Genomic DNA, 17950 nt, shown 5'->3' on the forward strand with positions numbered 1-17950 from the left:
AGAGTCCAGTGGGATGTAAACAGTACAGGGGGAGTCTGAGGGTAAACAGAAAACAGGAGGGTATAGAGGGGACTCACCACTGAAGGCAGAGGAAGGAAAAATATAAGAAAAAGCCACAGGGGACTAGAGAAGCTACAGTACTTCTGTGCATACAGAGGTTTGGGACAGACAGAAGCTGAAGGCACATCCTTGGCACTGAAGAAAGGCCATCAGAGCAGCAACATTCCCCCAGGATTCCTCTCTACAGCCCAGAGAGCAAAGGCTGTGTGAGGATCCACGAGCCTCCAGGGGCAGTGCCTATTCTGGGTAGAGCCAAGAGCTACAGAAGGATCATGACCCTGCTGTCCCTGCTGGCCTGGGGTGCAGCCACCATCTCCAAGGGACACAGAAGATGCAGGAGCAGCAGCAGTAAAGTACAATTCCCATTTTGATATAGGAAGGTACAGGACAAGGAGAGCAGTAGGAGCCTCACTTATCAACTGCTATCCATATTTATATTATGCTAGTATCTTATGAGCAATAAAAATATCCAAGGACAATTTTATAGACCAGATTCACAGCCCATTTGAGACACAGCCACAATAACAGTTTGTTACACTGTCTTACATGAGGTCTTCAAAGTCCAGGACTCTTGGAGAGAATCTGTGAAAGATTGTCTCCTGGCCAGAGATAAATGCATAGCTGTAAGCCTAGAAGAAAGCTACAAAAGGTTGATAAACATAATTTCTGCATAAAATAAATATATTTTAGATATATTTGTCTCCACATCATTTCGCAGAAAATAGTAAAAAATTAAATAAACTTATAACCTGCAAAGCACAGATGAGAAATGAAATACTCCATGAGTAAGAAATTTGCAGAGTTCCCAGGAGCTGCCAGAATTGCTTTACACCAAGGAATGCTCAGAGTACTCACAGGGACCCTTTCCCAGAAGGGAGGCACAGACTCACAGGGTCCTGGAGTAAAGGAGGCATTTACCCCCTTGGAGCAGCATCCCACCAGTAATCCAAGGCCATGGCACAGCTGTCCCACAGAGAGGGAGGAGATCTTGACACATTTGTTGTCACAGATATCAAAGAATTTGGTGCCAGGTCTGCAGAGGAAGATCCTGTGACACAGGAGTAACCATGATGGCTTCACACACTCTTAACCTCAGGCACCCACAGCCATTTCCAGAGCATGCAGGGTATTGGATGTGCTGTAACATCCCTAAATCACAAACCAACTGAAAAAGGCAACATTCCTTTGACTTCCAAGGAAAGGACACTGCATGACCCCAGAACATGCAGAAAATTTTGTAAATATCAGAGAATCACTGTCTAGTTTGAGTTAGAAGGGACCTTAAACCTCAGCTAGTTTCAACCCCCCTGCCATGGCCAGGGACACCTTCCACTATCCCAGGTTCCTCCAAACCCCATCCAACCCAGCCTTGTGCACTTCCAGGAATGGGGCAGCCACAGCTTCTCTGGGCAATAGTTCCACCCAGCAAACTGACATTGCTCAGACCCACATTTTTTGATGTAGCCCTTGATTAATGTCACCAGGCTGCAGAGCAGAAGCAGGTTGTTTTCAGAATTTGGGCAAAGGCTGCCACCATCTGCCTCTTTAGGCTTCACTGTCACCTAAAGTGACAAACAGGTTACCTTGTGCCTCTGCTCTTGGATGAGCTCTGTCCCAAAAGTGCTGTAAGTCAAATGTTTTCAGCCACAATAACCTTTAGAGACAAACTAAAAGTTCAAGAAAAACTCCACAAATAATGTTAGCTTGAAGCTCAATGATGCCAAAAAGGAGAGGAACGGGAATCAAGGGTCCAACTGCGCCTCTCCAAAATCCATCCTTGTGACCTTGTGCTCAGCCTAGAACACTTCAGTCAGCCAGTAGGAACCTGAGGGAGTTTGAGATGATCCTGTTTAAGCAGACCCTCCTAGGAAATTAATGAAAAATCGTTTGTTCTCCATCTCAGTTCCTAAAAGGCAGCAATACAAATGAAAATAATTTCTCTCAGATATATGCAACCATCAATCCATGCACACTCCCACCTTGTGACACTGCCCTGTCCCTGCTGTCTCAGCACCCAGCTGTGCAAACCCTGAAATCTCCTTGAAGGATTCCACTCTGGATGAAGAAGAGAGGTACAAGGCCAAGGAAAAAGCTGGGGGTGGAATGAAGTAAGGGGGGTGGGGGGGTGGAATACATAATATCATCATATTTCACTTCACTGGAAACCCTTTTAATCCCTAAAGAATCAGAAATGTTTCGTTTTTGAAGCACAGAATCAAGAATGGAAATGGAGGGGCCTCACAGCAGAGGGGGGATGCAATCCAACACCTACTTATGGTGGAGCTGGAATCTTTATCCTTCTGCTAAATATCTATCAAACTTGTACTTTTCCTTAGAAATTCATGCTCTAGTCGTGCCCTGCCTTTAGTATTAGAAAGGGAAAAGAAGTGGTCAATGTGGAATTTAATTCCATGAGTTCATTTCACCATGGTCATAAACTGTTTTTGCAAGAGGCTCTTACACCTTTAGTCTCCTCCTCCAGCCCCAGTGCAATCTCTCTCCAGGCTGGATTTACCTCAGTTCTTTCAATCTTCCTGAATAGGCCATTTTACCTCTAAATCCAGACCCCATGAAGAATAGCTGTCATAACTTATATCCTGATTTGCCTTTGTAACAGGCACAATCTTCTACATTCGTGTTCTCATATACAATAGCCTAACCAGACTGGTTAAACCCAAAAGAGAACCCATTTGAAGGAGTCATTTATCATCAAATCCATTACGTTATAAGAGACATTCTTAAATGAGGAACTGGTTTATTAAGCCAATTCCATCAGGGAGGATGCTCATGTTTTCTATTTGATGGAGAAATGAATGCTTAAGGAGCAAACACATTTCCTGGTAGCACAAGAGAACCAGTTGAAGTGGAAGACAAATCCCAGCAGCTCTGGTTGCAGGGTTGGGTCTCAGAAATACCCTAGAGTCAGAATGACCTTCCAGCACAGGATCCCTGCTTCTGAATTTAGGTTGCACATAGTCCAGACCCTTCCTGCAGGACAGACAGTGACATCATGTGCATAGCACCAAAGGGAGCAGAATTAATTACTGAGGTTCTGTTGTGCTGACAGGAGGAACTATGGAAGATGGCCATGAAAATAAACACTGCCTACCACTGGTAACAAATAGTGCTCCTTTTCTTGCCTTTTTTTTTCTTTTTTTTCTTTTTTAATACATCAGGAAATTACTTTTGCAACTGCTACTCTTTCAGCTTCATCTTTCATTCCAGAGGACAGTGTCATTAGCCAGGCTGTGAAGCATCACAGCCAATGCCAGCCTTCAGAAAGTGTCATCGATGCCTCTATTGTTAATATTATCTATAATTTCTTTCATTGCCTGCAGAACCCATTCAAACCTGTGAAAACAAGCATAGTAAATTCAGACCTAGACTTAACCAGGTAATTCATAACTGAGAAAAAAAGATCATAGACATGGCTGGCTGTAATAGATGAATCAAAAGTGAACCCCAAAAGAGCCCTGCGGCACACTTCCAGAGTTTCCAAACCATTTATTAGAAGCCTGAATGGTGCAGTTTATGGCCATTACACACCTAGACAGGTATGACAAACAGTTATTTTTAAATTGGCTAATGGGACATGCTGCTTTCCAGTTTGCACACATATCTGCAGTGATTTTGCACATAGCACAAACCACTATGTAACTCTGAAGTACTAAACTTGCATTGTGATTACTGCTCACTAATAAAAACTTTCCTAAATTGGTCAAAAGGGAATCACAGGTTGCAGCTGTTATCTTGCCTTACTACTGGAAGCCTCGAGCCTGAATGCTATTGCCTTTAAATATTGAATGTTTGAAGGAGGAAGCAAAGGAATATTTTTCATAAGAGGCACATAATAAATTAGGAGGAGAGGAAATTCATTTCCTCAAGTATTTCCAGAGATGTTTCCCAGCCAGTTTGTTGTTTACTGTAAGTGATCAGAAATAGTATTTTCCTCTTGTTGAGCATGAGAGGTATCTGTGAAAGGCAGACATTGACCCCTGTCTGAGAGTTTCCTTGACTAAAAAACAGTCTGATTCCTGAATGAATTATGTGGAGTTTGACAGCACAGGGAATCTCATCACTGCAGAATGGGGGAACCAGCTGCAGTACAGTAAATGTGCTGAAAATGGTTTCTAATTGTGCTAGGGGGGGTTTAGGTTGGATATTAGGGGAAATTTCTTCCCTGACAGGGTTGTCGGGCACTGACACAGGTGTCCCAGGTCAGTGGTGGAACTTAAAAGCTCTGTGGATGCAGCACTTGGGGACATAGTAGCCTTGGCAGTGCCAGTGGGACAATGGGACTCAATAATCCTGGAGGGCTTTTTCAACCAAACAATTCAGTGATTTTTCCAAGGTCACTCTTTCTGGCCCTCTCTCTGAGGAAAGGCCTCTGCTTGCAAAGCTTTACCACCCCAGGTAACCTCACAGCTCCTGCCAGCATGAAGATGTTTTACACAGATCAGCCTTACCCGAAACAGAGGGAAACCAGTTACCACCAGCTCTTCGTGTGCCACGTTGCAGCACTGTGTCAGAGGCTGTCACTCGCTGGGGTGCCACTCACCCTTGCAGCAGCACATTCCATCTGTTCCCACCTCCCTGGGCACCCACAGCTCACAGGGAGAGGCTCCAAGGTGGCTGGGGGAGAGGCTGCACCTCTGCTGTAGGGCTTCCCCCATCCTGCCATCTCCTCCCCACTCTCCCAGAACGCCCCTCCTTGAGAGAAAAGCCGAGATTAAACACAGGTTTGTACTCGGGTCTTGGAAACGGACCCACCTCCACCATCCCTCATTTTAATCTCATCTGCTCATCACTCCATAAATATCAACCTGCAGAGCTTTGGACATGTTAAGATTTATATCCATGCTGTCCCCTGAGATTTAATGCCTCCTGAATGTCCATTCATCCTCATGCATACCCTGGGGACAAAGTCAGAGTCAGAGAAGACTGACAGGCAACCATTTTATGAAATATTTTTAAGAGGAAAATGTCTGCAAAACATCTGTTGGACTTGAAAACCAAAATTACACCAGTTCCTGTGTCCTACAGCTCTGAGAGGTCAGACAAAAGAATTTTTATATATAAATACATATATATATTTATATATAAATAATATAAATGTATATAAGATAGCTATATATAATATTTAATATTATTGTATGTTGTCATACTGTTTCAATATTTATACAGTTTAAATAAATATTTATACCTATAATAATATATATCAAAGTTAAAGATATATTATTTACAGGCCAGAGTTCACAAAGCCAGCCAGCTGTGTTGAAAAAGAAAAGAATCATTTTTACAGAGAGCGGCCTTTGCCTCCTCAAAGCTGGGGTTGCCTTCTGAAAACTTCCTTTTTGATCTTAAAAGTTTTGGTTTAGTTTAATTTTGTTCCTTCTCTATTAAAAGGAAAAGATTAAATGGAAGATAAAGATTGTCTCATTGACAGTTTACATCTGCATGGCCTCAAATATACCATTTTCTTCCAGAGAGCCTGACTCTTCAGCTTAACAGGTGTTACTCAAAAGAGAAACCCCATTTGTTTAGCCTTTCTCTGGCTGGACTTTTACCCAGCTCCCTTCCTGCAGCACAGGACCACTTCCTCCTGCCCAGTGCTCATGCACCCATCCCTCCTCTCTAGCCACACAACAGTGCACTGTTCCTTCCTTTCCCTAGGGCTGTTTTCCCACAACAGTTCTCCTGTTTGCAGTTTTCCCTGTACCACTCCATGGCACCATTTTGTTCCTATGCATTTATCCTCTTCTGCAACCATCTCGAATTTCTCCTCCCATACATACCCACCCCGTTCTCTGGTCACACATTTAACATCCCTCCTTCCACCCACTCCAGGCCCATTAACTCTCCAAATGGAATTTCTGTGAGGAACCAAGAGGCCCAGACACCTCTCACCCCAAGAGATCTCACTCAGGTTTCCTTCCTGCTGGTCATGCTTTGGGTTTGCTGCCTGCATTTAGAGCATCACCAGAGCAGTGCTGCATTCCCTCCACACCCGCTGCCTTTTCACACTGCCATCAACCAGAAGTGGTTATTATGAATTGGCAATGGCTCCATCTCACCTCACTTTCTCCACATTACAAGATCAGTAATTCCTCAGCTGTCCCGACAAATTCCCCCCCTCTGCCAGCACCCTGCAGTAACAGCCCACATTATTATCCCCTTTTTCTTGTACTAGTACAGGATTAGAGGCACAGGGTGTGCACCATCAGAAATCCATGGTACAGCCCTTCAAGTGTGGTAAGATAGGGACAGGCGGAGCGGAAGATTACCGGGATGTCACGGAAAGACAGACCCCTTCCCCCCTCTCTCTCCCCTGCTTATCTAGTTAACCCCAAGAGTCCCAGAAGAATGTAGCCACACCTGTTCTGGTAAATTTCCACTACCCACTGTCCCTGAAACCCCCAGCCCCCCTCTGACGTAGCAAAGACCCCCAAACCTATTTAAACCCATGAGATAAGATAATAAACGCTTTCGACCGTCCACCAAATTGGTGCCAGCGTGTGTCGTTAGTCCGAGTAGCCCGGGCGAAGCCGGGCTGCCGTGCTGTCTTCTTGTAACCAGGTCGCCGTTGTCTTTTATAAAGGCAACATTCAAGTTTACACTCCATCTTGCAAAAAGTACTTTACCCTTGTGAGCAGCAGATTCCAGCCTTATCCTTGACAAGATGCCCTCAGCTCCCACCCCTGAGCCTGTTCTGTGAAAGGACATTCCACCAGACAGCCTACGGGATGACTGAGTGCTCAAGCAGCGATATGATATGACAACAAGAAAATTTCTGGCCTTTATTTGAAGGCTTTTTACCAGTTACAGTAAGAATTGTCATTGCAAACCAGGAATTTTTAAAAAAATGAATAATAAAAGTTAAAAAAAACATCCACGAGTCCACCTGCAAGTAAGACATGTTGGTACAGAAAGGAGACATGAGCTTTTGCTTCTTCCATTCTGTTTGTTTTTCAAAGAACTGATAGAACTAAGATACTAGGAAAGGTTGGATGCTATCAGAATCATTCCAGCAGGTGAGCATTTAACAGCATATACTGTACCAGGGTAACAGAGTAGCTATGTTAAGTCTATGGGTTTGAGTTGAGCCTATTGTAATTTGCTTCCCAAAAAGAACATTAAAAACCAGATTATGCCAAGATGTTATAATGCAGCCATAACTTGGCTACGTGAGTTTGTCCCCATTCTATTTACGACTCATCTCGGTAGCAAAGAAGTGATGTAAGCAACTGGAAATCTGAGCAGTGGGTGGCTGACCAGACTGCCACTGCAATTCAGCTTTATAATGCACGTTCAGTATGTCCACACATCCATTGGCCTCCCAAGGCACATCAGCAACAATTCTGACTCAGCCTTCTCTTAGCAGGAAAGGCCATTTACTTGCTTTGACCAAAATCAACGCATCTGATGACCTGTTGCTTCCCAGTTCCACACATGCAATCCTCCTGGAAAGAGATTTGAAGCAACTAGGTCCCAATGTACAACTTCTGACCTCCCAAAAGTCATCTTCACCTTCAGCCACATCCTGCTGCCACCTTTTTGCTTTGAGTTGCTGGAATAATGGAATATTTAGAGTCGAAAAAAATATGCTTCCGACTTCAAAGCAAGGAAGTAATGGGAAAGAAGATTTTATGTGCATCAAACCCTGGGTCTGTGTCCAGCCCCAGCTGTGCCACACCAGCAGGCAGTGCCAGCAGTGCCTGTTCTCCTCAGGAAGGCACCTACAGAGCCCTCAGGGGCAGGGAGGGTGCTCCCCAGCACAGGAGCAGCCCTGCAGGGATCACTTCCCATTCCAAGATCAGATACACCCCATGAGCACTTCTCTGCAGATGCTGGTCTGTGCACACAGCTGTGACAGGAACATTTAAGCTCATCTAAGAAATACAATTCAAGTCAAACAAATCAACTCAGTTTACAGTCAGTCTGCTCACAGAGCCTGGTGACAGAAACAGTTAACATCTCGTTTGTCTGTAACTTATAACCAGTGTTCTAGCAGTTTTCAAACACGTTAAACACATGTAAAGTCATCCCTATTCCCACACCAAGAGGAGGAGGAGGAAGTCAAAACCACATTCACATCCCATTAACTTGTGGGAGGGAAAACACAGAAAAAAAAAAATTAAAACAATCATTTGTGCCAGCATAATCCAAACAAAGTTCCAAGACTACTGCTACTGAGGTTAGCAATGCCTGAGGCTGGGGAATGGAAGCTGAAATTCCAGGTCCTGCAAGCTTCATCATGAAACTATCACGGGCTTCAGCTCTGCCTAATCATATCTGAAAGCATGAGACTCCAGCAGACATGACACTCTTGAAATACAGAACTTTATTTAGAAACTGCTTAAAATAGAAAAACCCTGTCAAGAAAAATCCAAGTCAAATATGGTTTCTCAGTAAAATGGAGTTTTAGGGCAACAGAAGTCTAAAAGGCCACAAGAGAAATAGCACCACTGCAATTTTAAACAATGGCTAGATACTTGCATTTTTGGCATTCACTGAATTTGGGTTTTTCTCTGAACTTCACAAAGATTCATGCACTACACAATTACCATAAAATGCTCTCCTACACACGTTTTAGGACAAGCTACCACCAGAAACAAATGAATACAAGCACAACAGGACTGATCAATCTCAGTAGTGAAGGGGGGTCAGAAGTCTTGCAGGATCTTGCCAAACACAACAGTAATGAGGGGCATGATAGCAAAAAAAGACAGTTAAGGAAAGTATTTTAAATATTAATATTTAAGTTAGTCTCAGTACTGTATTTTCTGCAATAACATTAGCTCTGTTAGCCAGCATCTTTTAGTTTTTACCCCAGAAGACTACTGAACTGGCAAGTGTTATTACTAATATGCCCTGGTTCAAAGGGGAAAAAAAAACAAAAAAAGAAAGCAGACAGAAAAATATCATCCTCATGTGCTCAATTCACTTTCATTCAAAGCCAGTTGCACAGTACAAGTCCTGTTACAACTATTGGGTGTGTTCAGCATTCCTTGGGATGGGAAAAGGAAAAGTGAGAGAACAGAAGGGAATTCCAACAGAAATTAAAACTAACAGAACAAATAAAAACAAGAGCCAGGAAGAAAAATCACTTCTGAAGGACATTTTCGGCAGTAAGACTGTGTGTCCTTTGCTTTGTTTTGCTTTTCTTACAGAAAACACAGTACATTTTGGCAAAGCCACAATGCCACAGAAAAAGGCTTCAGCACTCTTCAAGGTAATTTATGTGTCTCAGCTGTTCATACTCCCTCTAATCTTGTGACAGGCAACGTTAAGGCCCATTTCATCGAGAACTAATCACTTAGTAAGCAGCTTTACATAGGAATGGAGTTTTGTTTTAATAGCCCCTTTTGAGCACTTGCTGACACAGTGAGACTGCCACACAAGGCCTCTCGGACAGCAGTGAATGGAGTTAAACAAACGTCTACCCCAATATGAAGCACATAAAATCTCCCATCACATTACTTCAATTTGGCATATGGAAGCATATTTTAAATACTCTTAAGGCATTTATTATAATTTCTGTTCTGCAATTTCACATTAACTCAATCTTTCTGTGAGTCAGTCTTTAATTTCTCTACTGCACACCGCCTTAGACACAAAAGAGTCTTCCCACAAACCAGTGTTTTACCAGCAAACCATTCTGCAACAAGTTCCAAATATTCAGCCTCTTGCTCCCTAAATATACCACCTCGATGTGAATACTGCTCTGCTACAGCGTGAGAAAGAGCTCCTAACTCAAACCCACTGTAAAAGTGAAACTTCCGCAAAGTGCACTTTAAGAAGAGGTACTTTTTGCTTATGAAAAGAAACCAGTGAGTCCTCTAAGAATAAAGTGGAGTATTTTACAGTTAAGCACATGATCTGGGGCAAAGAATTCTGATGTTGCTGCTCTGCTGGTACAGTATGTGGTCTGTTAATACTCTTCTTGTTCCTCCTGTGGTGCTCCTTCGTCAGGTATCACAAAGCCTTCCTGAAGGGGAAGAAAACAAGTGCTTTAATGAAAATCTGATGTCAAATCACCTCCTGGCTACTCTGTAGGTCCTTTTTTTTTTTTCCTCTTACTTCAGGTAAAACACCCTTAAGTCACTGTTTACAGTGTCAGTATGTACTACCAGAAGTATTTTCCTCATCTTTGATCTATTTGTTATATACTACTCATGAAAGCTCTACCTTGTTTGCTGTCTGACTATAATTAAGTTATCTGATGCTTTATTACAGGAAAAAGCTAGGCCATAAACCTCGCAGGGAAAAAAAAAAAGGTAGAACTAGAGGGAGGCCTGGAAAGCAAACCAGCTTCCAATTACAAGGGCAGGAAGAACTGTGCAACCCAGTCTATAACAGATTACTTACATCTGTGGCATAAAGAATTTCCACAATCCTCTGCAACACTGGATCATTCTCCCCTTCATTCTCCTGGCAGATCAATTCAATGTTCCTCAATTTGCCAAAGTAGAAGTCTCTCTCCTTCTCCAGATCTTCAACAGTAATTTTCAATACATTGATCTGCCAAAGGGCATCAATAATAATTACATCCACCAGAGACAGAATTCAGTAGGATCTATGCAAAAGGGGTGTCCCAAAAGTTCTCAGAAGGGTGTTGATATGCAAAGAACTTCAGCAGTAACCAAGATATGGGGGAGGGGGGACTGTGAGAGGAAGAAAAAGGCCATTTCTCAAATTTTAGTACCACTACCACAACAAACATCCAGTCAGACACACACAAATCCACTTGGAAAGACTAAAGGCTGATTCCATGAAATAGGTAAAGCACTGACTGCCTGCAGCTCTCCCTGTTTGCACATTCTTTTACAACAACTCTCCTGCTGACAGCAGGTTCAGTTGTGTTGCAATGCGGATTTCAGCGAAGGAGCAGCTGCTCATAGCTCCGTTGGAATGCTGGGAGAGCTGCAACACAGCTGTGGGAATACTTACAAACCCTGCTATGTGTGACACAGCCCACACTGGGGTGAAATGTCTGGGCACACACGTGCTGCAGGAAAGGTTTTGCTTCCATCAGGAGAGCAAGACCATTATAACAAAGGGCTCCAATTAAGTGATTTTAAATGAGCTGTTTCAGATCATTTTCTTCCATCTGCCTGACCCACACATTCCGTGGTATTGGACAAACAAACCTGCACATAACTCTATCAAGCAGAGGTCAGTCACAGGGCTGTCCTTACACACCTGCTCGATCAATCCTGCCGATTCATCATCTCCTCCACTCTTTTTGCCCATCCCAGGCCCAGCTTTGGGACCTGCTGGGGTCCTCTGTGCAACAATGGGCCTCTGTGGGGCTGCAAGATCAATTCATCAATTAATTCAAATTCTCCCTCCCACAAAGGTACTATCCCCACCCCAAACATGCTTAGGCATGAAAGAGTTTGAATATGTTTCTTCCCTAACTCCATGCAACATGTCCTTTCTTTTTGGCACACATGGCACCATTCCTTGCCATTCTCTCTTTTATAGAAGACTGTTCTTTCTGTAGCCTCCAGACACCTGGGTACTACAGCAGCCCCAGTCTTTGAGCCTGGCATATCTGAAATAAGATGCAAAATCCCATACACGTATTTTAAATCACAACCCAGCCTTCATTTCCCCGAGTTTTTCATGATCTAGATCATCTTTCAACTATTTTCTCTACCTGCACTGCCAGTACCAAGAGATTTCCTGGTTTTGTTCACAACTGGAGTAACAAGGTTTGGTGCTATTGTGTCTTGGCCTTGTCGAGCAGCAACAGGATCATATTCCTTCCCGTCATAGTTTGCATCAAAAAATTTTTTGAACCACTGAACAAATTCAAAGTTGTCCTGAAATTTTCCTTTCACTAGTTTGTCCACAGGAATTATCTGAAGAAAAAAAAAAATAGTCACAATCATATTACAGGTAAAAAACCTCTCTGGGATTTTATATAAAGATTTAAAGTTAATGCACTCAAAGATATCCAAATTTAATTCTTGTCCAGTCTAGGGAAAATCCCCCTTGACCACAACTATGTCAAATAACAGGATTTCTGTAATTATTGGACTGAAGAACCAACCCTGCTTTGCCTTTTAGAGTCCAAATAATTTTAAATAATTCTGCTGCAAAGTTTCTGCTAGACCAAGTTTACAGACAAAACTTCCTGTCCACATGAAGCTGGGTCTGATGCATCTGAAGTGACCAAGTTCAGAACTGATACAAGAGCTGTAATAGCAGACTCCAGCTTCTCTGGGATGAGTTGTATAACTAAAGACTATTAAAAAATGCAGAAAATAGTGAAGTTTTGTTTGTAGAGAAAATTTTTTTCATAAGGCCTTTGAAAGCCAGGCTGATTGTCCAGATGGGTTGTGTGGACAGACTGCACAAGCTACTGTCCCCAAGCAGAGAAGGACTCTGTGTTGTAGCTGCCAGCCATGGAATAAGACATCTTAAAGAAGGAAAAATGTTCCACCCTGCATGTTCTGCATCCTACCACACACACTATCTATAACTATTACCTGAATAAATCCCCCTTCCATCAGCAGAACTGTCATTCCACCTGAATAAGTCTTTTCACAATTTCATTCTCACTACTAAAAATCACGTATTTTAATATCTGGAGGCATTTAAAAGCCATGTAGATGTGGCACCTGGGGACATGGTTTAGTAGTGGGCCCGGCAATACTGGGGGAACAACTGGATTTGATGGTCTTAGATTATATAATTCTATACACTTGTAAAGAGGAATGTGGAATCCTTAGGACTATCACAGCAGTAGGTTATGGGAGCATACCTCCTACAAAGCTGATCCAAAGAGGAAGCTCAAGCAAACCTTATCTCATAGAAATTTCAGTATTATTTTGTGTCACAGAAGTTTCCCAGAATTAAAAGGGTAACATTCATCTCATCATTAAGAACTGGAAACCTGACCTTGGCTGGAATAAAGTTAAATGTGTCCTAACTTATGTGAGGACTCCAAGGCAAACCAAAACAAAAGGTTTTGAGATTTACAAACCAAAATCAAACTCTGTTCCCAGATTTATCCAATTTTAAATCATGAAGTTCATCCCATCTATACTAACACTGAAAGCAGAGAATCAGTTAAATCAGCTTACTTTGTCAACACCCATTCGTTTAAAACCTGCTTGTAGAACCTTGAAGTTTTGAATGTACTCATGTTCCAATTTTGCTTGAAACTTCACTTTCTTGAGTGCTACAGAACCTGGGAAGAGCATGTCCATGAACTGACAGTATGCAGCACCTGCCAAAAGGAAAAGAACACAAATGCTGGGATGAATTAAGTCACCTCAGCTCACTAACCTTCATGAGTTTCTTTCCAGTCAGGTCAGCAAACTGACCTGACTCACTCCTCAGTCACACAAGCCCTTTAAAGGCAACAAAGACAAAGAAGCAGGAACCTTCAATCTCCTTTTCGGAGCAGCACGGCCATAAATAAGCTTAAAGGAGCTGGAGAACCAAACTTTTGGGCTCATGACTTGAACTCTTATGAATAAGAGCAAGCCTGCCTCCATAATTCCAAGGGGAAAAAAAAAAAATCTAAAGAATAACTTGACTTTCCTTTCTTCATGGATATAAGCTCAGGTCTGAGACATTACATGTGTCTAACAGGCATATAATCTTCTCTTACCAATACTAATAGAACTAAATCAGAAAAATCATTCTTCTAAAAATTGTACTTAACCATTATTGAAATTGTAATACATTTACCTCCTACAAACAGAACTATACATAGTTCAAGGTGCTCTCCAAGATAAGAGGCTAATTAAGCTTAATTATATTTAAAGCAGGCCTTGATCAAAGAACCAAAGTAAGTGTTTCTTCCTATTAATTTAAATCCTTCATATACTCCAATTCAGCACTTGCTGAAGTAACAGGGAAAGAGTGATTCAGCCTAACCACAAAGAGTGGACAACCACCTTCATATTTGTAGAATTTACACATTAAAAATAAAAAGTGGTTTTAAACTAGATCCTCACTCTGCAGTGATAATACAGAACCATTAAAATCACAAGCACAACATTCAGAGCATCATTCTCACACCAACAGTAATGAATGAAGCAGCAATGGGAACCCTAACCTAAATCATCCAACAGCCACACAACAAGCTGTTGGGAGCTATCTGAAGGCCAGGAAGGAATATGGAAGGGCATTTCCCTCAACTACTCTGCTCATCTCAACCACGTCCTATAAGTGCTCACTCTGTTATCAAGATACTCTGCAGGTGCTCCCACTTTCACCTGCTACCAGAAGACTGATGTCATCCACTGGTGCAAATTAAAAATAAAAACAACAAACCAGCTCTTGCTGTTTGCTCTCCACTGGCTCTCAATTCACTTGCTGCAGAGCTCCAATCCCAACTCAAACAAGAGGACTTGCCAGAAACCAGGGGTTTGCTCACTATTGGCAGTCGGAGAGATAAGCGTGACAAAAACAGAGGGATGGCAGCATAAGTCAAAGGGCAGATTTTGTGCAATTTATGCAACCTCAAACTGCTGCTGTCACTGCTGTCCTTGCCAAAGACAGCAAAACAAGCTTGGGAACTCCAGCTTCCACAGGACTATGACAGCAAAAACCACTTAATCCCTGCCAAGGCACAAAGCATTATTGCAGATGCAGAAAAGGGACATTACTCAGGACATACCACATCAACAGCTCTCAGTCTTTTCCCAAAAACAGGTGAGCTGGAATTCTGCAGAGCCAGTAATAATTATCCTTACTTCAGCACAGAGCTCTCACAGCAAGGCTCACACCAATCCCATGCAAATCAACCCTGCACACCACAGAGTTAAACCTGCCTATCAGAAAGCAGACAGTGCTTATCACTTCCCTTCCTCCTGTGGTCTTAGACCTTTAGCTCCCTCGCCCTTGCACTTATTGTCCATCATCTCACTAAACAAAAGCCACTACAAATACCTGTCAAATGCCTGTTGGGAGTCCCTTGCTTCTCTGTAATCCTTGAGATTGTTTCTTCCATGGACTCAGCCACAGCTTGTACTGACAGTCCAAAACCTCACTTTTAATTAATCCCTCTTTGTATTTCACCACCAATTTCCACATCTCTCCTTCCATGAGCAACACCTTATCTTAAAGTCACTGTGTGAGCCAAACTTCCACTTTTCACCGACTGCCTGTTGTATTTTCCAAATTATCTTGTACCCAGGCTGCATTCTTAGCTTAGGGTTTTTTTCAGCTCTTATTCCACAGACTATTATCTTTTATTTGTTCTTACAAGCCTCCTCCTCCCACACACTCCTCCCTGCGATGACACTTGACTCCATTTCTGTACCACAGACACTTCCCCTTTCCTGCCTACTACTGTATAAGAGGTTCAGCTGTGCTGAAGTTGGTTCAAGCCCAGGTAAGCTGGGTTGACACAGACTGGATGTGATCTAGGACCAAGAGGAGTTTTTAAGTCCTGCAGATGACCCCACACATCACTGCTCTGTCTTCCTCACACTCCAGTACTCTTCCAGAACAAATCACAATTGTTTTTGCCAGTTACACTTGTAAGACTTACTCTACCCATGAAGACTAAATGCTTAATTGCTCATGGGAAAACACCCTCTTCCTCAGAGTCTTTTTTTCACATTAACATCCATTCCTTATAGCATCTATGCTGTAGTGAGTCACAAGAACGTGCCTTTTCATTACACTGACATTATTAACAACCACTTCAATAACACTCCAACCATAAATGGATCATAACACTGACCACGAATCTGTTCGCACCAGGAACTAAGCCAGGAGCACAGCTGCAGCAGGGCAGCACAGAGGGTGCAGCTGCACCTCTACAGAACCAGGGTGCACATCCCACGTGGAACTGCCCTCGGGGAGAACCCCCGTACCTGAGCACAGCTGTTCAATCTTGGTCAGCGTCAGCTGCAGAGACTCATTGATCCACGCCAGCATGTCATGTCGGCTCAAGTTATCGCTGGTCACTGAAGTAGAATACACATTCACTGCCATTTTCTGAAACACAGAACCAGAGGTTTGAGCGATACCGACGCTGGGCTGCGTGGAGCCGCTTCCTTCCGAGCCTTCCCGAGCCATCAGCGAATGAATCGCGGCGCACCCGCGGGCTGCCGGCAGCCGGGAGGACCCTCCCGCACCACCCCTGCACAGGGCCCGGCTTCGGGATTTCCGACCGAAAACCGGCACCGAGGCGCTCACGTGGGAACCGCTGAGGGGAATCACGGCTGCGGCAAGTCACTCACCCCTCTCCCCCGCGCCCCCGGCTGAAGCCCGCCCTGCGCGGCCCCGGTATCTCCCCGGGGATCGATACCGAGCGCCCGGTCCCCGCCCAGCCCCGCCGGCACAAAGCGGAGCCGCCGGTGCAGCTGCCGCCGGGCAGGGCCGCCCGCGCTGCGAGCGGGGCACGGCCCGCGCTCTCCCCGCTCCTACTCCTCACCGGCCGGTACCTCCCCGGCGCTCCCGCCACCCCCGGTCCCCGCCGCACCTCCGCCCGCCGAGGGGCGCGGCCCGGCCCTGCAGGCCTCACACGCCAGTGCCCCCACGGCGGCGGCGCCCCGCCGGGCCGCTCCCCGAGCCCGGGGCCCTCCCCGCTGCCGGCCGGCGGCCCCGGCGCGGCCCCGGCCCGGTACCTGCGACGCGCTCGCCCCGTCGGCCCCGCGTTCAAACCGGCCCCGCCCGCGCCGACCGGGACCGCGTCACGCGCTCGCTGCGCGCCTGCGTCACGCGCACGTCACGGCCCGCGCGGGGAGCGCCGCGCGCCGGCACGGGGCGGGGCGCCGTTGTCAGGGGGCGGGGCGAACCGCTGCGTCGCTATGGAGATGCCACGCCCACTCCGCCCGAGGGCCCGCACGCCATTGGCCGATCCGCTGGCCCCGCCCACACCGCGGGTCCCGCGTGCCCGAGGGTCGCGCAAGGCTCGGGCATGAGGGTGTGAGGGGACCCTGCCGGACCCCAACCCCGGCACTGAACCCCGGCATGAACCCTGGCACAACCGGACCCCAACCCCGGCATAACCGGACCCGAACCCCGGCACAGCCCCGGCACTGAACCCCCGTACAGCCGGACCCCAACCCCGGCCCAGCCCCGGCACTGAACCCCCGTACAACCGGACCCCAACCCTGGCACTGAACCCCGGCACAACCGGACCCCAACCCCGGCACAGCCCCGGCACTGAACCCCGGCACTGAACCCCGGCACAACCGGACCCCAACCCCGGCACAGCCCCGGCACTGAACCCCGGCACTGAACCCCGGCACTGAACCCCGGCACAACCGGACCCCGAACCCCGGCACAACCGGACCCAAACCCCGGCACAACCGGACCCGAACCCCGGCACAGCCCCGGCACTGAACCCCGGCACAACCAGACCCCAACCCCGGCACAGCCCCGGCACTGAACCCCGGCACAACCGGACCCCTAACCCCGGCACTGAACCCCAGCACAACCGGACCCCTAACCCCGGCACTGAACCCCGGCACAACCGGACCCCAACCCCGGCACTGAACCCCGGCACAACTGGACCCAGAACCCCGGCACAGCCCCGGCACTGAACCCCGGCACAGCCCCGGCACTGAACCCCGGCACTGAACCCCGGCACAGCCCGGCCCGAACCCCCCGCACATCCGGACCCCAACCCCGGCACAACCGGACCCCAAACCCCCCGCACAGCCGGACCCCAAACCCCGGCACAACCGGACCCCAATCCCTGGCACAGCCTGACACAGCTCCAGCTCTCCTGGCACACCAGCCACCTTGGTGTCACCTCAGGGGCAGGAGAAGGACAGCTCGGGTCCTTGGCTGTGCCCCTCCTCCCACCGTGAACCCCCTTTATTCACCCAATAAGACTGTCCAGCCGTACAGAAATACTCATTTTTTAATCAGACATGATAAATGGTAAACTGTCGACATTTTTTTTCCC

The 17950-nt window shown here is 45.9% G+C and overlaps 1 protein-coding gene across 2 annotated transcripts; it reads right to left on the bottom strand.

The window, feature by feature from the left end:
• Nucleotides 1-6833: 6833 nt before the first annotated feature.
• MAPRE1 (microtubule associated protein RP/EB family member 1) lies at nt 6834-16797 on the bottom strand. 2 transcript variants are annotated; one of them, XM_012570306.5, is made up of 7 exons: nt 16662-16797; nt 15906-16029; nt 13155-13300; nt 11723-11927; nt 11263-11372; nt 10429-10581; nt 6834-10048 (listed from the first exon to the last, which is right to left on the bottom strand). In XM_012570306.5, exons 2-7 carry the CDS (start codon nt 16024-16026, stop codon nt 9992-9994), a joined length of 792 nt encoding a protein of 263 aa, XP_012425760.1. In that variant the 5' UTR covers nt 16027-16029; nt 16662-16797; the 3' UTR covers nt 6834-9991. The 2 variants fall into 2 exon arrangements, with proteins under 2 accessions (XP_012425760.1, XP_041576126.1); XM_041720192.2 differs by lacking the exon at nt 16662-16797 and adding an exon at nt 16517-16538.
• Nucleotides 16798-17950: the final 1153 nt, after the last annotated feature.

This window comes from Taeniopygia guttata, chromosome 20 (genome assembly GCF_048771995.1).
Source record: "Taeniopygia guttata chromosome 20, bTaeGut7.mat, whole genome shotgun sequence".
Lineage (NCBI taxonomy): Eukaryota > Metazoa > Chordata > Aves > Passeriformes > Estrildidae > Taeniopygia > Taeniopygia guttata.

Coding starts and splice junctions, on each gene's coding strand:
- MAPRE1 (XM_012570306.5), bottom strand. CDS start 16,026: ATGGCAGTGAATGTGTATTCTACTTCAGTGACCAGCGATAACTTGAGC. Junction 11,928..13,154: donor AACGAATGGGTGTTGACAAA/GTAAGCTGATTT, acceptor TTTTTTCTTCAG/ATAATTCCTGTGGACAAACT. Junction 10,582..11,262: donor CGGCAGGATTGATCGAGCAG/GTGTGTAAGGAC, acceptor GCCCTTTGGCAG/ATCAATGTATTGAAAATTAC.